Source organism: Ascaphus truei, chromosome 7 (assembly GCF_040206685.1).
Source record: "Ascaphus truei isolate aAscTru1 chromosome 7, aAscTru1.hap1, whole genome shotgun sequence".
NCBI lineage: Eukaryota > Metazoa > Chordata > Amphibia > Anura > Ascaphidae > Ascaphus > Ascaphus truei.
Window position 1 is genome coordinate 10,246,877 of NC_134489.1, and position 23,633 is coordinate 10,270,509.

Genomic DNA, 23,633 nt, shown 5'->3' on the forward strand with positions numbered 1-23,633 from the left:
AAAATAATATATATATATATATTTTTTTTTACTTTCCTTAACCTCTTCAAGAATACCTGTCTGGTGGACACAGAATGGCCACAGGGGCAGGGCTTGTTCCGGCAGCCAACAGAGTGCAGCAATGCCCTCGAGAGGTGATGCAACTTTTTTTCATTGGTGACCCCTACAAACAGACATTTAAAGATCTAAAATATCTGAGGTTGGGGAACCACAGATCAACTCCAGGGGCCCCACTGGGTGAGGTAAGTTAAATCAGATGCTGTTTTGGGGGGGGGGGGGATTGCTGCCATAACTCGCAACTCTGACAAATGGGCCTGAAACCCATTGGTGAATTTATTTATATAGACATAGAGATTTCAAGCACCAGTGCCTGAAATCAGTGAGATGCAGGGTTTCTGGGCCCATCAAATGGTAGAACAATGATCAATGCCGAATTTTATCGATGAGACTCCATTTAAGTATATCAGATGCAGTCAGACAGCCTCAAAATCATGGAAAGTTGACCTTTTATATAATACACATCATATAAATATATATTCAATACTGCTTCTTTACGGTATAGTATTGGCTGAAGAAGTGGTGGTAATTCCTTTGAAGTGGTTGAACCCGTTTTGAATACCAATGTCTGCCCTCAATGGTCAAGTCACCTGATCTACCGGTGTAACGTTGACCACAATCAGTTTGTAAGGTAATAGCCTACGTTCAAAGCGGTTTCCAACCAGGGTTACGTCGTCTATAAGCTGCCATATACTAAAATGAAGGATCCCTAATGGGACATCTAATCGTGATGGGATTTTAGTGCATTTTTGATCAAGGAAACTGACCCCAACTTATTGGCGCCCATTAAATATGCTGTGACACTCCATACGTTTTAAAAAGGGCGGAAAAAATTCCCTGCGTAGAAAACAGCTTTGCAACATAGAATAACAGGGGCCTTGGAGACAAACAATTAAAAAAATAAAACAGAGCAGACATGTAAATACAGTTTTAACAAGGCACTTCCCATGCAAAGGGTCATCATCCCATAGGGTGAGTCAACAACCTAACCCAAACTAGTCCAGCCAGAGCTGCTACCAGCACCCATTTTCGAGGTAAGTATCCTGAGAAGCAGGGAATGCCGGGAGCAGAAAACTGGAGACCCCCTGCTTCAAACCTATAAAAATAAAGCAGTGTCTCCAGGAGTGCTGCCTTATTAAACAAGCCCCTGCTGCAGTCAGTGCCACAGGTTAGGGGAGGCGTGCCAGGAAGCCCCGGGTTACTGTGTAACTATTTGCCTCCTCCCCCTGTGAGACCTTCACTGACGGCTAAATCCCTCCCCTCTTCCTGCTGCTGTATCTATGCAGGGTTTGGGGAGGGTGTTGTTGTTCTCCCGCTGCTCAAAAACAAGTCCTTCTTTCTGCTCACTGGGTATGTACACTTCTCAACCAAAACTATTATCTGTATTAATAATTTGTATTATTTAAAGTTGCTTTCATGGGCTATGTTATCATGATTATAGAGGGGGGGGAGGGGGGGTCTGTGTGCAATTGCTTTATTTAATTCAAATGTCTGTGCTTTGTAGATAATTTAAAACGTAGGCCACATATGTTCCAACAGAGACATCTTCATTACTAAATCGGATGCTATTTTGGCCTTTACAACTTCACACTTGTCCCTTAACGTGTGTGTGTGTTTGTGTGTGTAAAAATATATATAAATATATATATTTCTGTGCTAAACTCTAATATAATATAAGTGAGTAGTAAGTGAGGTGAATATAACTGTGACAAATGAAAAATATAAATGTATATATCAATATTAATCAGTAAAGTCCATACAGTTCCTGTGGAATAGTTTACAAATGAAAATCTGTGGGAAATAAAAACTAATGCGGAGTCTAGGGCAGCTTCTTGGATCATCTACCTGGCCAACGATGCATTTCTACAATAACAAAAAAGAGACGTGCACGCGTACGACAGGTACGATCAAAAGGCGCAGTGGAACCCTCCGTGGAAGAAGTAAAGCCACCTACTATCATTAAGGGTCAGCAATATGCTTTCTGACCGCCCATCTCTTTGCACAGAAAGACCAAAATGTCCTGCCAGCTGATCGCCGCTGTAGATGCCAAGCGTCCTGGTAGCCAAGTCTCTAGTGACACGCAAACCACATGACCCAACGCGTTTTGTTGCGCTAAACCCAACTTCATCAGGGGGACACCTATCCTGGTAAGCCACCTGTGCTGAAGCGGGGATATCCATAATACCTGGCCTGTTGGTGGCCCTTGAGGACTGCAGTTGGCCACTCCTGTCCTGGACTCGTTGAGTACCAGAGCATGCATTTCAATGTGTTGCAGGTTCCTTTGGCACTGAAAGCTTGATACCTGCCATTTAACTCCATATAGGCAAAGTGCTAATTATCCAGTCTTGGTTTTCGATCTGTATAATTAGGGCTTGTCTGTTAGAAACCTGGCTGTATGATAGAGTAGGATCCAAAGTAAGAACGGACGGGATCATTACACTGCGGACCTGAATTCAGTTGGCATGTAATTGGGTCAGTGGCTCTGAAGTGGCAGAACTCTGCATATTGTGCAAAGCTACAAAATCTGAATATTTTCATCACTAATCAAGTCATTGGAGTAATACATTTAAAACAATGCTATAAATCAGCGGTGCGCAAACGGGGTGCGGGAGATTTGTCTGGGGGGGGGGGCGCGGTTCTTCCCCCAAGGCATTTAATGCCGGGGATCGCGTGAGGACCCTGCAACAAGGAAATTTACCTGGAATCAGACGCGTCTCCATGGCAATGTGGCGTCAAATGAACCCGGAGCGTCACTGGAAGGTAGGAGAGGGGGCAGAAGATCGGGTGAGGCCTGGCAGGGGGGCGCAGCTTCAAAAGTTTGCACTCCCCTGATATAAATAGTGCAACTTTTAGATCCACCCAGTGCAAGAATGCATTTCATTTGCAGTCATTATCTACCAGTAATTAAAGCCTAATTTCCATTCTGTAAGGCGGGGAGTTGCAAGTACAAAACTCACCATGTAACTTTGTTTATCATTGTCTATTTAAACAGAAAATGTGTAACAGCTTCACAATGCAAGTTGTTGATGAACACAATGCAGTACTCACTGCTTTCATTACATAGGAGCCAGTTGGGAGCTCATACCTTGCTTGTCGACGCATTGCTTGACCCTCTGGTAGCAAAGGGGTTACTCAGGAAATAATACTGCAGAGCAATTTGCAAAGCGTCCTTAGAAATGTATACCTGTTTTTAAAAAATGTTTAGTATTTATACTTAATGTACAGTTGTGACGCATGGGATGAGAGAGGAAAAGAGATAAATATGCTATTTTTTCCAATTGTGTTGTGATCTGGGTATGGGAAATCCTGATCACTTCTAAAATATTCCGCTCTGTGTTTTATCCCTCTTTTTTACATTTGTTGAGACGTACCAAGCTGCACTGGCAGCAGAACCATCACTTGGGCACGGGGCGACTGCATGTTTCAATTGTTTTAAAGCCAACATATGCATGCAGGGGTAACTGGATAACTATAATATACGAAGGTAACATTTGCAGCTCGAGTCCTCAGGCTTCCGCCCCTCACCAGCTCAGGATTTCAGGATATCCCTGTTTCAGCACAGGTGGCTCGATCAGAGGCTCAGTCAAAGACTTAGGCCCCAGCACCTCCGCTGCACGCACGCGCGCCCGCGAGACTGGCGGCGCTTGCAGCCGATTCCCCGGTCTGCAGTGAGCTACAGGAGTGACGGGGGCGCGGCCATGACGTCACCCGGCAGGTTTGCCCTCATTGGCTGAACCGCCGGGGGCGTGGCTTAGCGCAGGAGCAACTCTCGTCACAGCGCTGCGGCCCCCCCCCTCGAAGCAGGCCCGACGCCATTGAGGGGAGGGCTCTCGTCCCTGCAGCGTCCGCCACAGCGGGCGCTGCAGTAGCCAGCGGGGACCAGGCCTAAGCTGGGGGGGAGTGCAGTCATTTTAATTCTGAACACATTTAACATTTCTAGTGTAAAAACTGATTTACAATAAATTAGTAGAGTCTAACAATATCATCCAGAATATGTGTCATAAGGTTGTAGGGAAGTAGACATGTTACATTCTGCATTACATTACCGTTCTCACTTTCAGCATCCAGGGCATCCTTTTAGTGGGGGGCTTGAGGACGAGTTGCGCACGCACCCTTGTGCTATAGAATAGATGAGGTGTTTTAATGGTCACACCAGTAAAATGTGCATTAATATTCAAGCTAGGGAGTGCTGTCTGCCTGCAGCAGTGTTACTTAACTGGTAACTTTAAAAGTTCACTGTTACCTGCACAAATTATTATTTGACAGTTTGTGTAATACCTACATTGTGTTATTTCTGATTCTATGAGGAACTTAGACTCTCCCCAACCCCCCCGACCCCCCAAGGGTTTATAAGTAAGGTCAAACTCGTGATCAGGAAGTGGAGGGAAGTTAATCAAGTTTGCCAAGTTATTTCCCTTAACATCCTTGAAAGGGCCCAACCAGTGTTTCTGTAATACGGCTAGTAACAGCTGCTGCTGAAATGGGTCACCTGATTATTCGTCATATAGTCATGTGCCCCTGTTCTCACATGCTTCTTTGCAAATAGAGAAATGTGTTTGTGTTTTTTTGTTTTTTCACCCCGTCACCTACAATTCTAGTTTGTTTCATCTTTCAGGATTGCTGATCATTAACACAGCGAATTTTGGGAAGCAATGAAGCCCACCGTTGTATACAAACAGGTATAATTGAAAAAACATACAATTTTCTATGATTTTCTTTCTTTGATCTTTACCTAATCTCTTGCAATCTCATGGAATACACAGAAAAATTGTCCATCCTTGTTTTTTCCTTGGTTTTTTTTTTTAATCTGTAAAATAATTATGTTGACATTGGCGGAATCCCCCCTGCACCCCCTTCTCCCCCAGAAAAGGACTATTGGCGTAAGTATATGGATACGCAAGCATTTGAGGCTCCAGTGAAGAAAAACGTATTTACATTTCATACAAATAAGTGAGATTTAATTTTTACGGGCAATTAGATAGAGTTATACTGCACACTGTTACATTAATGTCCCCCACCCCACTTGCTTTGTGGGGCTATATTTTTACCTTTGCATCACTTCTGTAATCGCTCTATCACCTGAATTCTTTGTCACTAAGAGTGAATGTGACTTGTTTGTTTGTTGTTTTTCCCTGTGGTCTCCTTTGTAGTCAGTTGTCTGTTTCTCTTTCTTTGTGCGCCTTGCAGCTGAAGCCTGCGGAATGGCTGGAAGGCGTCACTGTTGTGCACGGACAGCCGCAAGAGAACGCTCGAAAAGTAGGTCCCCCCCTTTTTTTTTTAACCACTTAGGGTGTTTAAAACCACAATCTCCCACCGTAAAGTATTCTTTGCCCTTTCCTACGAGATATTCCCAATATAGGAGTTATTACAGGGATATTTTACCTGCTTGTTGTGGAGAAAAACATCCTTTCTGACAAGCCCATGCATAAGCCATTATTATTTCTCGCGGATGCTGAAAGGATTGTACAATACCTCCCTGAATTAGAGGTTAGCAGTTGTGGGGGGGGGGGGGGGGGGTTAATTTAATTGAACCACCTGTGCTAAAGCTGTAATATCCTGAAAACCTGACCTGTTTTGGGGGGTTGAGGCCTGGAGTTGAGCTCCCCTGCTCTAACCTGTACCGGCTTTGATGAATCTTTACCTAATGATTTGGATGTCAGAACTTGTCTATTATAAGTGGTGTACTGTTAGTGTAGAGTAGAGCCAAATGTATTTGGAACAAAGTTGGAAAGCTATTTAGACAACATTTTAAAAGAACTATGATTTACTTGGTTATTAGAGCAGAAAGGTGATTTGTAAGTTGTTTCATTTGGGTAACCCAAACAATTTAAAAGTGGTGCTATTCTGTTTTCCCCTTGTACCATCGAGCTTTCACCCCCTGGTTTCAACCTTGGTTTACTAGACCATGAGTCATTTTGTGCTGCTGTTCTTTCTCTGCAGTACTACCACTGTGCCCTTGTGATTGCTGTGCTGATCACCATGCTGTTCTGCATCATGGTGTCTCAGCTGCTCGTATTCCCACTTATCTTCACCACATCTGAAGTGAAGACAGAAACCTTCCTGAGTCAGGACAACAGCTGCGATGACCCATGCAAGTGAGTGCAACTCGTGCCTTACCACAACATGCACACTTCTCTAAAATAAATGGAGTAAATGTTTCCTCAAATATGTGGGTCTCACAGGTTACCAGTCAAAGAAAGTTCAGTCCGCGCTCTTGCTTCCTTGCGTTGCAGAAAATAATTCTTCTCCCTCCTCTTGCTGCTCCTATGGCTTGAAGTGTTTCCCCTCATTCCAAGATACGAACTCCGGTGGAAGACCCCGCCGGCGAACAGAGTGACCAAGAAAAGAAGCACGGGAGCGCACCAAGGTAAGGAAAAACTAAATGTATTAAACAACAAGGCAATAAAATAACTTGCATGTAAGTAAGGATAAGTGCGTGTCCGAGTCTACGAATAGTTCAACAGATCGGCCTCGTCATCAGTCAGACGGGGGCAGTTTCAGTTCCGTTCATGTGGAGAATGTGTGGAAGGAAAGCCCCCTGTAGGCGTCTGTGGATGCCGGTTACGATGGAAAATCGTGACCGGAAGGGTACACAACAGTGTAAACTGGCCCACAAGGATGGGATAGGGAAGCTAGTTGCACAGTTCACTCGCGACGCGTTTCGTATAGTAAATATACATCATCAGGCGTTCATCATCACACATGCGCACTAGCTTTGGATACCACGCCACTACCCGCACACACGGAGGCGATTCCTGCAGCAAGTGCTACAGAGTGAGTCCTAGCGCGCGGGATCTCCACATAAACGGAACTGAAACTGCCCCCCTGTCTGACTGATGACGAGGCCGGTCTGTTGAACTATTCGTAGACTTGGACACGCACTTATCCTTATTACATGCAAGTTATTTTATTGCCTTATTGTTTAATACATTTACAATTTTTCCTTACCTTGGTGCGCTCCCGTGCTTCTTTTCTTGGTTTCCTCAAATGTGTGTGTGTGGTGTGTGCAGAATAAATGAGTTCTTCAGTATTAGGTGAAACCTTTTTTATTGGACTAACTATTTATGTCATAGGAACTTATTCTGCACTATCCCAACTGGACTAACACGGCTATTTCTCTCTCTCTCTCTCTCTCTCTCTCTCTGTCTCTCTGTCTCTCTGTCTCTCTGTCTCTCTGTCTCTCTGTCTCTCTGTCTCTCTGTCTCTCTGTCTCTCTGTCTCTCTGTCTCTCTGTCTCTCTGTCTCTCTGTCTCTCTGTCTCTCTTTTTCTCTTTTTCTCTTTTTCTCTTTTTCTTTCTTTTTTTCCTTACATTTTATTTATTAAAAACATAATTTTACATACATAGAAATACAATTACACTTTACAAGTAAAACACATATTTACAGCAAGAAGACAAAGAAAAGGCTGGGTACACACCGTGGGGGGGGGGGTGGAGGATTTCTTAGTCCTGTGGTGTCCTCTCATTCGATAGCATTTTCACGACTGGGTGTTCATGTGTAGGCTGTGCCAGGGGTGCGCAAACTTTTGCTCCTGCACCCCCCTGCCTCTTGTCCTCCGTTGCTGGCGCCCTCCCCCTTTGCTCAGGGCGTCGTCAAATGACGCGCGGGGTCATGTGACGTCACATGACCCGCAAATGATGCCGCGTTGCTATGGCAACACGTGCGCTCGGCGTCACGCTGCATGACCCCGTGGCCTCACGCGATCCCCCGGCATTTCATTTTAATGCCTTGGGGAAGAGCGCGGGGCCTCTGCAACCACCTGCGCCCCCCCCCCCAGTTTCCAGACGTGACTGAAGAGATTTAAGAAAAATGTAATGGACAACAGTCATGCAACGAGCAGGTGACAAAAATCCTCTGACCCATTTCCTACCGTAAGGTGCTTGTTTCAAAGACTAACTTCACATGATTGTAACAGCCTTTCAGTAGCGGTTCCCAGCAGTCACGTGAACAGGTGCGAGCAAATCAAAAGAGGTCCTTCTCAAACCAGGATACAAAGTATCCATTAGAAAAAATGAGATCTATACTGGGACATTATGTACTTACATAAAGCGCACACAAATAAATGAGATCTATACTGGGACATACAGTACTTACATAAAGCGCACACAAAGTAAATGAGATCTATATTGGGACATGCAGTACTTACATAAAGCGCACACTAAGTAAATGAGATCTATACTGGGACATACAGTACTTACATAAAGCGGACACAAAGTAAATGAGATCTATACTGGGACATACAGTACTTACATAAAGCGCACACAAAGTAAATGAGATCTATACTGGGACATGCAGTACTTACATAAAGCGCACACAAAGTAAATGAGATCTATACTGGGACATGCAGTACTTACATAAAGCACACACAAAGTAAATGAGATCTATACTGGGACATGCAGTACTTACATAAAGCGCACACAAAGTAAATGAGATCTATACTGGGACATACAGTACTTACATAAAGCGCACACAAAGTAAATGAGATCTATATTGGGACATGCAGTGCTTACATAAAGCGCACACAAAGTAAATGAGATCTATACTGGGACATACAGTACTTACATAAAGCGCACACAAAGTAAATGAGATCTATACTGGGACATGCAGTACTTACATAAAGCGCACACAAAGTAAATGAGATCTATACTGGGACATGCAGTACTTACATAAAGCGCACACAAAGTAAATGAGATCTATACTGGGACATGCAGTACTTACATAAAGCGCACACAAAGTAAATGAGATCTATACTGGGACATGCAGTACTTACATAAAGCGCACACAAAGTAAATGAGATCTATACTGGGACATGCAGTACTTACATAAAGCGCACACAAAGTAAATGAGATCTATACTGGGACATACAGTACTTACATAAAGCGCACACAAAGTAAATGAGATCTATATTGGGACATGCAGTGCTTACATAAAGCGCACACAAAGTAAATGAGATCTATACTGGGACATACAGTACTTACATAAAGCGCACACAAATAAATGAGATCTATACTGGGACATGCAGTACTTACATAAAGCGCACACAAATAAATGAGATCTATACTGGGACATGCAGTACTTACATAAAGCGCACACAAAGTAAATGAGATCTATACTGGGACATGCAGTACTTACATAAAGCGCACACAAATAAATGAGATCTATACTGGGACATGCAGTACTTACATAAAGCGCACACAAAGTAAATGAGATCTATACTGGGACATGCAGTACTTACATAAAGCGCACACAAATAAATGAGATCTATACTGGGACATGCAGTACTTACATAAAGCGCACACAAATAAATGAGATCTATACTGGGACATGCAGTACTTACATAAAGCGCACACAAAGTAAATGAGATCTATACTGGGACATGCAGTGCTTACATAAAGCGCACACAAAGTAAATGAGATCTATACTGGGACATGCAGTACTTACATAAAGCGCTCACAAATAAATGAGATCTATATTGGGACATGCAGTACTTACATAAAGCGCACACAAAGTAAATGAGATCTATACTGGGACATACAGTACTGTACTTACATAAAGCGCACACAAAGTAAATGAGATCTATACTGGGACATGCAGTACTTACATAAAGCGCACACAAAGTAAATGAGATCTATACTGGGACATACAGTACTGTACTTACATAAAGCGCACACAAAGTAAATGAGATCTATACTGGGACATGCAGTACTTACATAAAGCGCACACAAATAAATGAGATCTATACTGGGACATGCAGTACTTACATAAAGCGCACACAAAGTAAATGAGATCTATACTGGGACATGCAGTACTTACATAAAGCGCACACAAAGTAAATGAGATCTATACTGGGACATGCAGTACTTACATAAAGCGCACACAAAGTAAATGGGATCTATACTGGGACATACAGTACTGTACTTGCATAAAGCGCACACAAAGTAAATGAGATCTATACTGGGACATACAGTACTGTACTTACATAAAGCGCACACAAAGTAAATGAGATCTATACTGGGACATGCAGTACTTACATAAAGCGCACACAAATAAATGAGATCTATACTGGGACATGCAGTACTTACATAAAGCGCACACAAATAAATGAGATCTATACTGGGACATGCAGTACTTACATAAAGCGCACACAAATAAATGAGATCTATACTGGGACATACAGTACTGTACTTACATAAAGCGCACACAAAGTAAATGAGATCTATACTGGGACATACAGTACTTAAATAAAGCGCACACAAAGTAAATGAGATCTATACTGGGACATACAGTACTTACATAAAGCGCACAAAAAGTAAATGAGATCTATACTGGGACATGCAGTACTTACATAAAGCGCACACAAAGTAAATGACATCTATACTGGGACATGCAGTACTTACATAAAGCGCACACAAAGTAAATGAGATCTATACTGGGACATACAGTACTTACATAAAGCACACACAAAGTACGACCGGAAGTCCCACACGGGTGAAGTGCTGCACTGCTCAATGAGGATGGAGGCTGGATTGCGTGAAAAAAATCAATTTATTCTAACCTGGCAGCATAAAAATCAGGGAACAGAGGACACTCTCGTGCATTTTGTGCTGTTCAGCTCTTTAACATTGATATTTCAAACTACCCAGGTCTGTTCCTACTCCAGGAGTTACATACCCCCATCCATATAGGGATCTGCCCCTGCCTCATGGCCGTGAGTCTATGGATAGTCCCCCCGGGAAACATACTGTACTATGGGACTTGTTATCTTCCCACAATAGGAGTTATTTGTTATATACATACTGAACATTTTCTAACACAGTGTCCGGGTTTTCCTCAATTTGTATTACATTTATTGCAATCATATCTGCATTGGTCACGTGTGTAGATTATATATAACAACAAGAAACAAACAGAAGCCCAAAGAAAGCCCTCTAGTATATCCAAAAAATACAAAATGTATTCAAGCCGTATAAAGAAAATACACCACACACACTTAAAATACCTGAGGTGAAAACCCCCAAATACCTGCACTGACTGCCAACTATTGGTGGTATGTTAGTATGCAAATTCTACTGTGTCATAAGATGTGATAAATGCACACTACACATGAATAGAAGACCATTCTTAAACCTAATCAAAAGTCATTTTCACCTTAAAGCTGCAGTTCAGTCTTTTTTTTTTTTTAAATGTATTTTTTTACTTCAATAGTTTTATGTGTGCAATCTCTAATTACCTAAAGAACTGTATAGCTGCCGGTCAATTCGTTCTCCATGTATTGATAGGTCAAAATTTGGTGACATAATTAGTGAAGGGATCTGTTTATATTCTGCTTCAGTCCGTCAGTGGAAGCTCATGAATATTCATGAGCACTCCTGCACTGACATGTGCTAGAGGGAGGGGAGGGCTGACAAAGGGGTGTGCCAGGGCTTGTGACAGGACATAAAGGGGCAGTGCCTTAGCAAATGGTTGTTAAAATAGAATACAAGAAATTGGTCTTTCAAAGTTGTTGTTTTTAAAAACAGAAAATGCTAAAAGTATTTTTTCTTACTACAGAACTGATTTATTAAAAAAAACACACATGCAGGATATTGACTGAACTGCAGCTTTAACCCCCACTTCCGGGATTATTTTGCAGATTTCACATTTGGCTAATAACTGTATTTGCTAATTCCGATAATATCACTATCAGTAAAATATTATGTACTATCATATTTCCCAATATATACCAAGCCTGGTTTGATGTGCATCTAATCAAGTTGGCTGGCTAATTGACATTTGGTGCGCTGGTTGTATTATATATATTAAACCAATGTACAGTACAAGTATGGTGTCAGTATTTTGTTACATTCAACCTTCGTTGTCTCCGCTTGTGTATTTTCGTCTCGAATAAGTGTTGATACTTCTCATATTTGTGCTCCTTCTCTCTTCTCTCTTCTCTTCTCTACATCTTTAATGTCTGTCTCTTCTCCTTACTCGTTTTGTTCTTTTAACTTCATTCTTGTTTTTTGTTTTTGTTTTTTTACTTTCTCTCGCTTCTGCGGCGTTGACTGACTCTTGTGGCCCTGGCTGACCCTGGTTCTTGTGGCCCTTGCTGGGGGCCCTGACTGGCTGTTCTCTCTTGAGGCCTTGGCTGGCCCCTCTTGAGGCCCTGGCTGTTCTCTTGTTGGCCGCCCTGGCTGGCTCTTTTCTTGGGGCCCTGGCTGGCTCTTCTCTCTTGTGGCTCTTTCTGGTGGACCTGGCTGGCTCTTCTCTCTTGTGGCTCTTTCTGGTGGACCTGGCTGGCTCTTCTCTCTTGTGGCCCTGGATAGCGGCCTTGGTTGGATCTTCTTTCTTGTGGCCCTGGAGGATGGCTTTGGCTGACTCTTCTCTTGTTGCTGTTGCTTGCGGCCCTGGCTGGCTCTTCTCACTTGTGTCCCTGTCTGGCATCTCTGGCTGGATCTTCTCTTGTGGCCCTTGCTGACGTGGTCTCTCTGGCGCTGCTGCCGTTGGAAGGGGGCTCCCTGTTGCTAGGCAACATTCTCCTTATGGTAACAAGCACCAAGAAGGTAGGTGCTTACATACAGATGCTGCCGTCCTAAGTGTTTCCCTTTTTGGGGTATTCCTGGGCACACTTCTGTATTCTGCATCGTTACCATTGCATCTTATGGGATCTCTGTGCTATTTGAGGCATGCCTGGGTATGTTGCGGTATCTATGGGAACCATGAGGTGTAATACATCTGTATCTTTATAATTCCCACTAAACTCTTCCCCCCCCTCCTCCCCACACCTGCAGGTTTGTGTTGGTGGAGAGTATCCCTGAGGGACTGGTGTACGGTGACAACGCCACAATCAACCCCTCAATCTTCCTGACCTGGCTGAACCTGCTCCGGGAAGCAAAGAGCAGCGTAGACATAGCGTCTTTCTACTGGACGATGACCAATAATGACACTAGAACCCAGGACCCCTCCGCCAATCAGGTAAAGGGGGGTGGGAGGGAGAGGGCAGCTCCTTTCCAAGGCAAAGAACTGTGGGGCATTTTGTACTTGTACTAACTGTCAATAATCTTGGCTGCAGGTACAATTTGCATTTGATTTGCCTAATTTTAAAGGCTAGCAACCTTGATTAACTAATTGCAGTGATTGATGAAATGTTGGTGGTAGATTTTTTTCCCCTGATACATTTAAAAAGTATTTGGTTAATTTGCAGAATTGAATGCAGGTGTGTGTGTGTGTGTATGCAGGTGTGTGTGTGTGTATGTATGTATGTATGTGTATATGCAGGTGCGTGTATGTGTATGTATGTGTGTATGCAGGTGTGTGTGTGTGTATGCAGGTGCGTGTATGTGTGTATGTGTGTGTATGCAGGTATGTGTGTGTGTATGCAGGTATGTGTGTGTGTATGCAGGTATGTGTGTGTGTGTATGCAGGTGCGTGTGTGTGTGTATGCGTGTGTATGCAGGTGCGTGTGTGTGTATGCAGGTGCGTGTGTATGTATGTGTGTGTGTATGTATGCAGGTGTATGTGTGTATGCAGGTGCGTGTATGTGTGTATGCAGGTGTATGTGTGTATGCAGGTGCGTGTATGTGTGTATGCAGGTGCGTGTATATGCAGGTAGGTGTATGTGTGTATGCAGGTGTATGTGTGGATGCAGGTGTGTGTATGTGTGTATGCAGGATGCGTGTATGTGTGTTTATGCAGGTAGGTGTATGTGCGTATGCAGGTGTATGTGTGTATGCACGTGCGTGTATGTGTATGCAGGTGCGTGTATATGTGTGTATGCAGGTGCGTGTATATGTGTGTATGCAGGTGCGTGTGTATGTGTGTATGCAGGTGCGTGTGTATGCAGGTGCGTGTATGTGTATGCAGATGCGTGTATGTGTATGCAGGTGCGTGTATGCAGGTGCGTGTATGTGTATGCAGGTGTGTGTGTATGCATGTGCGTGTGTATGTGTATGCAGGTGCGTGTGTATGTGTATGCAGGTGCGTGTGTATGTGGATGCAGGTGCATGTGTATGCAGGTGGGTGTGTATGTGTATGCGTATGCAGGTGCGTGTGTATGCGTATGCAGGTGCGTGTATGTGTATGCAGGTGCGTGTGTATGTGTATGCAGGTATGTGTGTATGCAGGTGCGTGTGTATGTGTATGCAGGTGCGTGTGTATGTGTATGTGTATGCAGGTGTGTGTGTATGTGTATGCAGGTGCGTGTATGTGTATGCAGGTGCGTGTATGTGTATGCAGGTGCGTGTATGTGTATGTGTATGCAGGTGCGCGTGTATGTGTATGCAGGTGCGTGTGTATGTGTATGCAGGTGCGTGTGTATGTGTATGCTGGTGCGTGTGTATATGTGTGTATGCAGGTGCGTGTATGTGTATGCAGGTGCGTGTGTATATGTGTGTATGCAGGTGCGTGTATGTGTATGCAGGTGCGTGTGTATATGTGTGTATGCAGGTGCATGTGTATGTGTATGCAGGTGCGTGTGTATATGTGTGTATGCAGGTATGTTTGTATGCAGGTGCGTGTGTATATGTGTGTATGCAGGTGCGTGTGTATATGTGTGTATGCAGGTGCGTGTGTATGCAGGTGCGTGTGTATGTGTATGCAGGTGCGTGTATGTGTATGCAGGTGCGTGTGTATATGTGTGTATGCAGGTGCGTGTATGTGTATACAGGTGCGTGTGTATATGTGTGTATGCAGGTGCGTGTGTATGTGTATGCAGGTGCGTGTGTATGTAGGTACGTGTGTATATGTGTGTATGCAGGTGCGTGTGTATGTGTGTGTATGCAGGTGCGTGTGTATGCAGGTGCGTGTGTATATGTGTTTATGCAGGTGCGTGTGTGTATGCAGGTGCGTATGTGTATGCGTGTGTATGTGTATGCAGGTGCGTGTGTGTGTGTGTGTATGTGTATGCGTGTGTATGTGTATGCAGGTGTATGTGTGTATGTATGCAGGTGTATGTGTGTATGTGTGTATGTATGCAGGTGTATGTGTGTATGTATGCAGGTGTATGTGTATGTGTGTGTATATGTATGCGTGTGTATGTGTATGCGTGTGTATATGTGTGTATGCAGGTGTATGTGTGTATGTATGCAGGTGTATGTGTGTATGTATGCAGGTGTATGTGTGTATGTATGCAGGTGTATGTATGCAGGTGTATGTGTGTATTTATGCAGGTGTATGTATGTATGTGTATGTGTGTATGTATGCAGGTGTATGTGTGTATGTATGCAGGTGTATGTGTTGTATGTATGCAGGTGCGTGTGTATGTGTATGCAGGTGTATGTGTGTATGTATGCAGGTGTATGTGTGTATGTATGCAGGTGCGTGTGTATGTGTGTGTATTTGTATGCAGGTGTATGTGTGTATGTATGCAGGTGTATGTGTGTATGTATGCAGGTGTATGTGTGTATGTATGCAGGTGTATGTGTATGTGTGTGTATATGTATGCGTGTGTATGTGTATGCGTGTGTATATGTGTGTATGCAGGTGTATGTGTGTATGTATGCAGGTGTATGTGTGTATGTATGCAGGTGTATGTGTGTATGTATGCAGGTGTATGTATGCAGGTGTATGTGTGTATTTATGCAGGTGTATGTGTATGTGTGTATGTATGCAGGTGTATGTGTGTATGTATGCAGGTGTATGTGTTGTATGTATGCAGGTGCGTGTGTATGTGTATGCAGGTGTATGTGTGTATGTATGCAGGTGTATGTGTGTATGTATGCAGGTGCGTGTGTATGCGTGTGTATTTGTATGCAGGTCTATGTGTGTATGTATGCAGGTGTATGTGTGTATGTATGCAGGTGTATGTGTGTATGTATGCAGGTGCGTGTGTATGTGTATGTGTGTATATATGTATGCAGGTGTATGTGTATGTGTATGTATGCAGGTGTATGTATGCAGGTGTATGTGTGTATGTATGCAGGTGTATGTGTGTATGTATGCAGGTGTATGCGTGTGTATGTGTATGCGTGTGTATATGTGTGTATGCGTATGCGTGTGTATATGTGTGTATGCAGGTGTATGCGTGTATGTATGCAGGTGTATGTGTGTATGTATGCAGGTGCGTGTGTATGTGTATGTGTGTGTATATGTATGCAGGTGTATGTGTGTATGTGTGTATGTATGCAGGTGTATGTGTGTATGTATGCAGGTGTATGTGTGTATGTATGCAGGTGTATGTGTGTATGTATGCAGGTGTATGTGTGTATGTATGCAGGTGTATGTGTGTATGTATGCAGATGTATGCAGGTGTGTGTGTGTGTGTGTGTGTGTGTGTGTGTGTATGTATGCAGGTGTATTTACTAACGTTCCCCTGTTATTAAATCATTTTGGTGCTAGGTGGGCCTGACCCTTTACAGCACGAGCGGCCAACTCCAGTCCTCCAGGGCCACCAACAGTTCAGGTTTCCACAGATATCCCTGCTTCAGCACAGGTGGCTCAATCATTGACTGAAGCAGGGATATCCTTAAAACCTGACCTGTTGGTGGCCTTTGAGCAGTGGAGTTGCCGCCACTCCTGCTGTTAAGCCGTTACCGTGTTGCTGCCGCTCATATTTCCGGCACTCAGAGCACTCCGGCTTCCCCGCTGTCACAGCATTGTCCCCCATCACTTACCCTTTCTCCTCTTGCGGTAACGCTTTCACTGCTGAATATTTTGCGCTCTCTTTGCTGTCTGTTGCTGTCTGTTGCTGTTCCCTCTCACTCTGGGAGGGATTTTGAATATGCTAATATGTTCCTCAGTAAAATAAGGTTGGTAGCGGCTGTGATAGCTGTTTTTCCACTTTCGTCAATTAGGGGGAAGACATCCTACAAGAGCTGCTGGCATTAAAGCAGAGAGGTATTGTACTCAGGGTTGCCGTCAACCCATCCGGCTCACCCAAGAAGGATAGCGACACTAATGCCCTGAAGAACAGCGGTAATATAGCAGTGAAATGCTTTTGTGGGAGCCTCAGGGGTGTGGGTGAATGTATCTGCTTTAGCAGCAGTAGTACATGTGAGAGTATGTGGGAGTATGTGGAAGTATGTGGAAGTATGTGGAAGTATGTGGAAGTATGTGGAAGTATGTGGGAGTGTGTGGGAGTGTGGGAGTGTGGAAGTATGTGGGAGTATGTGGGAGTATGTGTTTATAACTTCAAATGTATTGTTGCTTTTAAAATAGCACATTAGCAAAAAACATTGGATATAGAACATAGGCTGTGGGGTGACACATTAGACAAGCTGTGCCCCCCTCTTGTCTGTGGGGTGACACATTAGACAAGCTGTGCCCCCCTCTTGTCTGTGGGGTGACACATTAGACAAGCTTTGCCCCCCTCTTGTCTGTGGGGTGACACATTAGACAAGCTGTGCCCCCCTCTTGTCTGTGGGGTGACACATTAGACAAGCTGTGCCCCCCTCTTGTCTGTGGGGTGACACATTAGACAAGCTGTGCCCCCCTCTTGTCTGTGGGGTGACACATTAGACAAGCTGTGCCCCCTCTTTGTCTGTGGGGTGGGAGTACACAAGATGGGCAATGCATCCATTCTGTCTGTTCATTTATGTCTCCTTGTCATTGCCGTTACGGACCGAATGATCCATAGATAACTTGTGTTGATTTGGTTACTGTCATCCTGCAGCAGGAGGTAGTTTTGATGAGGCATTCAATGTCCATTCTGTCCCTTTATTAGCATCCCCCAGCAAGTTGGCCGTTATGGCCTTTAAAGCCTTGCAAGGCCGAAGGCCGGCCTATCTGCAGTCTCGTTTGGTGCCTCGGAGGGAAACTGGCTGCGATCTCAGGTTCTCATGGGGAGGGGGGGGGGCGCCTCTCTGTTCCAAGGGTACTGCACCCTACACTGGGTGGGGGGCCTTCTCGTGTGCAGCTTCAGAGCTCTTGAACTCGCTACCACCAGAGTTCACGTGTATAGCGACTTTACCACTGTTTGGGGCTTGGTGTAAAACTTATTTGACTTTTCTTGTCTGACAAAATAAATGTACATAACTTTTAGTTTGTTCTTAAACTGATGGTAAAGTATTGGGGTGGCCCCTTAAGTGGTGGCCCCTTAAGTGGTGGACGTGGTGGCCCCTTACGTGGTGGCCCCTTACATGGTGGCGTGCATTTACTTACACAATAAATCATGATGATGATTAGGTAGAAGGGACCTAATGACAAATACATTCTTCCCCTCTGAGTTGCCGTTCCTCCATGATCTGTTTAGCCCCCCCCACCTCCCTTTCTCCCCTCCATCTCAGGGGCTGAGGTGCGTGTGGTGGACATGCCAAAGCTGACAGGTGGCGTGTTGCACACAAAATTCTGGGTTGTGGACAAGAAACACATGTACATCGGTAGCGCTAACATGGATTGGAGATCCTTAACACAGGTACTATTACTATGGAAGGGGAGAAGGGAAAGGGTGGGCTTTGGTGTGAGACACTTTAAGGGCAGAAGTTGGCACTGGTAGAATGCGCGGGGAGGGGGGATAGTTATATAGTTATAAAGGATATATGGTGTGGGGAATGAAAAGGTTATGGGTAAAGTTGGGGTGTCTTTTTATTGTCTAGTAGTATATGTTCTGGCTGACTAGCAGAATGTCACTGGGGTTTCCCAGCCCCGCTGGTGGGGGTTAATGGAATATCTGACGCAATTGGGAATTGGCAGAAGATGCATCTATGAAACAAATTTTAGACTCTTAAGGACAAGGGCGTCGTGATTATTTGGCCCAGTGCTGCATATACTAGAAGTGCAACGTAACTATAAATGTTGATGCTAGGTGAAGGAGCTTGGTGCCGCCGTGTATAACTGCAGTTGCCTGGCCCAAGATTTGGATAAAGTCTTTGAAGCTTATTGGTCACTTGGCCTGCCCGATGCTGCCGTCCCCTCCCCGTGGCCAGACAATTATTCAACAACGTACAATAAGGACACCCCCCTGGAAGTGACCCTGAACAGCACGGCTTCCCACGTCTATCTCTCGGTGAGCAACCTTCCATAGTGTTGATGCGATGGAGAATGTGTCACCTCCCAGACAGGCGAAGCTGTAACTATTTGTTCCTTCCTGCTTCATTCCCTCCAGAGCTCGCCACCCCCTCTCTCTGCGAAGGGAAGGACAGGCGACATCCAATCCATCCTCAGCATCATAGATGATGCCAAGAAGTTTGTGTACATTTCTGTCATGGACTACACACCCACTGAGGAGTTCTCTCACCCAAAGAGGTAACATAGTCTTCCATTAGACAAGGGCTGTAGTAGCCATAATGCTTAAGGAGAGTTTTGAAGCCTTTTCGAGACTCTAGATGTCTCCAGCAAAGAAGAGGCTACAGTTGCATGTCAACAGATCGTGCGTGTCATAAAAACAAATGTTGAAGTAAAGGGGTCCCTGCCCTAAAGAGCTTCAAACCTATTTGGTGTATTGGGAGACTTGTAGAGGTAGGAGTGGAAGTTCAAATGTTATAGTGCAGGGTTAAGCTGTACAGGTGACTATTCATGTAGGTCTTTAATAGAGGGGCAGAGAGTGCCAGAGGTAGGGGGCAAAAAAAAAGTGATGTTACAAAAGTGCAACCCATTGTCAGCAGCAAGTAATTGTGCCCTGACCAGAGCAAATATCTCAGGATTTCAGCATATAACATACGTCAGTGTTAAAATAATTTCTTAGATCCATGTGTGTCTCGCTAAGAAGCGACCACGTGTTAAACATTGGCTGACGTGGCAGTATGTCCTAATGTATGACATTCCTACCCAGTATGTTCATACTGTAATAAAACATATGCTGCAAGACACTGCTTTCACCTTTTCCAAAACCTGATTTCTGATTGACATTTCTCCAAGGTTTTGGCCTGAAATTGACAATCGCCTGCGGAAAGCTGTGTACGAGAAGCAGATACACGTTCGCCTGTTAATTAGCTGCTGGGGTAACTCCAACCCTTCCATGTTCCCATTCCTGAAATCCCTGGCCGCTCTGAACAACAGCAAGAGCCATTACAGCATTGAAGTGGTAAGATGGTGCATCTGATGCAGTGGTTGGACGCACTCTCCTGGGGAACCCCTGGCCACACAGAGTGTAGGGGTAACGAGCACACCTGCTGCACACAGGTGGCTGTGTCTCCTATCCATATGAATGGAATATTAGGTCGTTGTCTGGGTTCCCGAGGAGAGAATTGGGAACCACTTATTTAGTTTGTATTTGTTCTTATTGTATGCTAAAGCCGATCCCAATTATCAGACAAAATCTATATTTTAGTAAACCACTTGCCAAGATGTATTCACACTCGAAGTTAAAATTGCAACTATCTGCATGCCAAGGAGCCTGTTATTTTTATTTATTTTTACCTGGCTGCTTTTTATTTTTTAATCTTTAACCCACTACTATGTTTTTAATTAAAAAAAAAAATTCTCTCTTTCCAAAGAAACTCTTTGTGGTTCCAGCAACTACTGAGCAAAAAAAGATCCCTTATGCCAGAGTGAACCACAATAAATATATGGTGACAGACAGGGTCGCTTATATAGGTAAGTGAAACAGGAACATTATATGGTACGAGTGCTCACACACAGGTGCCATTAAGTCATTATTATGGGGAGGGGTAATGGTAACCCAAAAGGTGTATGTATGTTCCCGTTGGCTCTCTTGGCTACATTTGGGGGGTGGGGAGCTTTATAGTATATGTTTCCAATATCGTTGAAGTAGAAATCTGTCTGCCTTGATTTGTGGCTACATGGGACAATGTAAAGCACTTTCCTTACTGCTGCGTTCTACTACTTTCCCACAAATATATATATATATAATATATATATATATGTCACTTTGGTAGCAATGGGTTGTCCCATAAATGGATACAATACCATTGATGAAATCGGCAATGAGGAGACGGCACTCAAGATGATGACAAAATGTATATTGTTATGAGACACAATCCGACGTTTCGATCCACACAGGGGGATCTTCCTCCGGGATTCAACCCCTGAAGAAGATCCCCCCCTGTGTGGATCTAAACGGCGGATTGTGTGTCATTACAATATACTGTTTGTCATCATCTTGAGTGCTGTCTCCTCATTGCCGCTTTCATCAATGGTATTGTATCTTTTATATATATTTATTTCTTATTATTATTTTTCTGAAAGCCCTGCAATTCAGGAAAAACTCGGCAGTGAATTCCCGGCACTTCCAGGAATTGGGAGAGGCTGGCAGTGAATGATGACTTTGTACGTGTTTATTGGCACGTCGTTAATGACATAAGAGCTGAATCTCTGAACCAGGTTAATCTTGGGTAAAACAGAGGCCGCCCTTCTTCACAGAGCACATCAGTCCATGTATATCGGAAAAAATGTATCAGAAATGACAGATTACTACTTTAAAACAGCAGCATCAGTACTCTTCTTGAGGGGATGCACCAGTAGTGTGGTTAGGTATCTGTTAACGCAGGGGTTTAAGACCCCCCCCCCAACAGGTCAGGTTTTAAGGAGATCCCTGCTTCAGTACAGGTGGCTCAACAAGTCTCTGCTTCAGCACAGGTGGCTCAAGCAGAGGCTCAGTCTTTGACCTAGCCACTGATTGAGCCACCTGTGCTGAAGCTGGGATATCCTGAAAACCTGACCTGTTGGTGGCCCTTGAGGACTGGAGCCATCCGTGTCCTCCTTGTGTTTGTGTGGGAGACTGGTACCCATGAATACAAGCTACCTATACAAGGCAATGGAGGGTTACCGCTACAGCTCTGCCAACAAAATCTCCATCTTGCTTTTAGTTGAGTACTAACGGCCAAATAGTTACTGAGCTGTGCTAAGGCACCTTACATATGAGACCATATGGCCCCTTATGGCCTAGCATCTCTTAATAAATATGGCCCGACACGTGAGTGTGGCATCACAGCTATTTGCTATCATCCCTCTTTTAGGTACATCCAACTGGGCTGGAGACTATTTCATCCGAACAGCGGGGTCCGCCCTAGTTGTAAATCAGACAAGCTCGGACAACAGCTCAACCTCTGTGCAAGAGCAGCTGCAAGCCCTGTTCGAGAGAGACTGGAGTTCAAACTACAGCCGGACGATCAACACTCTCAGTTCATGGAAGCAAAAGTGTGACATTCTTTAGGCAGCTCGTTAACAATAGCCAGTAAGCACTGGGACTAAAGTACCATGTAATAGTGTGGTATTTGCTGCCTGAGGGGTCTGAAACTGATTGATTGCAGCGCAATGTTTGGCAGACCTTTCCAGCTAAGCGATTATGGAGGGGGAGATTCACTAAACTCTGGTAAAGGTTCTCGGAACTTGATCCATCGTTAACTGGCATTTGCTGGAACAAGCGCCCGTATTCCTGGTTGGAGCTTAGTGAACTCCCGGCATAGTTGTATTTAGTTAATCTTCCGTTAAAGGTATGGCTGTATTTGAATCTTAATATCTCTTCAAATTCAGTCATGCTACAAAGCACTTTCAATGGGTTTTTTTTTGTTTGTTTTTTAACCACTTCAACGACTAGACTTTATAATATTTTGTGTGTTTATAACATGTTGGCCCCAAAATCGTACATGGAGGCCTCTCTCTGGCTACCTCATGAGGCCCTGACCTCAACCTCTATTCCACTCTCCCTTTTGCTTTGCAAAACACACAGCAGAATACAGACACACGTGAGCAGAGATGCCAACTTCCAAGGACCAAAAATCAGGGACTTTTGGAGGTTTGGGATCAGAAAATAGCAGTTTAATGAAAGTGTAGATTTTTTTATCAGTGAGCGTTTCATAATCACATCACTATACAGAGTTTATTTTTTGTTGATCCCTAAAAAAAAAATGTGCCAAAGCTCTTATCCTGCGTGCTTCCCCACGCAATAGTGCGAGTGTGTCTAAGAGAGGCTGCAGTACATTGGGATTCCTTTCCAAGTTCTGATGGCTTTGTCCTTGTTCCCTTTGCTTCCTTATCTCAAAGGAAGAGGACACCATTGTGCTGTTGTAAGAAAGCAGAATTGAGGGGGATCTGTGGTTGAAGTCTCAATACGCTGCAGCCTCCCTTGATCCTTCGTGTTAAGGACCTCTCTAGTCAATGGTGGCATTCAGATGACTTCAGTCTGATTATTTTTATATTTAGTGTTGTACACCTCTTTAGGTGAATACATACCTCGCTGACACCTTTAGGGATGCAATTTTAACCCTTTCAGAGCGATGGATTGCAAAACAATGCGTTGTAGGCCCCTCTGGGCCTGAAGGGGGTTAAAAGGGATAGTGACTACTTTTTGATTATAACCGCAACCTGCCTTGTGTAAATATATATTAGTGTACCGTGTGAAACTGAACGGGCGGGACTGAGGGACAAGGCGGTATCATTATAAGGACTTGGGGACAATAGAATCTTTCAGGAGATTGCTCTGTAAGGTGATCTACCTTGTGACTATGAACTTGCTGCTCAGGTTTTCAGGGGCTTATTTGGTTTTGGACGCTGAAATGCACTTTTCCTGTTCGTCTTAGAGCTGGACTCGGTTGTGCATCTCTAGCTCTGCTTACTGGTTTTCATGCCACTTATATGAATAAAATGTAATGACTATTAAATAATGATCAACACGCTCTGTGGACAATATACTCTGGTACATCCCATTATAATGTGTGTGTGTGTTCAACTACCATAACTTCTCCTATTGGCAGTCCCCAAAT

General features: G+C 44.1%; 1 protein-coding gene across 2 annotated transcripts; it reads left to right on the plus strand.

The window, feature by feature from the left end:
- The first annotated feature begins 220 nt into the window (after positions 1-220).
- PLD3 (phospholipase D family member 3) lies at positions 221-23,543 on the plus strand. 2 transcript variants are annotated; one of them, XM_075606990.1, is made up of 12 exons: positions 221-242; positions 4,673-4,736; positions 5,245-5,313; positions 5,998-6,152; positions 12,828-13,011; positions 16,827-16,947; positions 18,258-18,385; positions 18,776-18,976; positions 19,076-19,215; positions 19,828-19,993; positions 20,406-20,505; positions 21,888-23,543. In XM_075606990.1, exons 2-12 carry the CDS (start codon positions 4,710-4,712, stop codon positions 22,082-22,084), a joined length of 1,488 nt encoding a protein of 495 aa, XP_075463105.1. In that variant the 5' UTR covers positions 221-242; positions 4,673-4,709; the 3' UTR covers positions 22,085-23,543. The 2 variants fall into 2 exon arrangements, with proteins under 2 accessions (XP_075463105.1, XP_075463104.1); XM_075606989.1 differs by lacking the exon at positions 221-242 and adding an exon at positions 1,260-1,407.
- Positions 23,544-23,633: the final 90 nt, after the last annotated feature.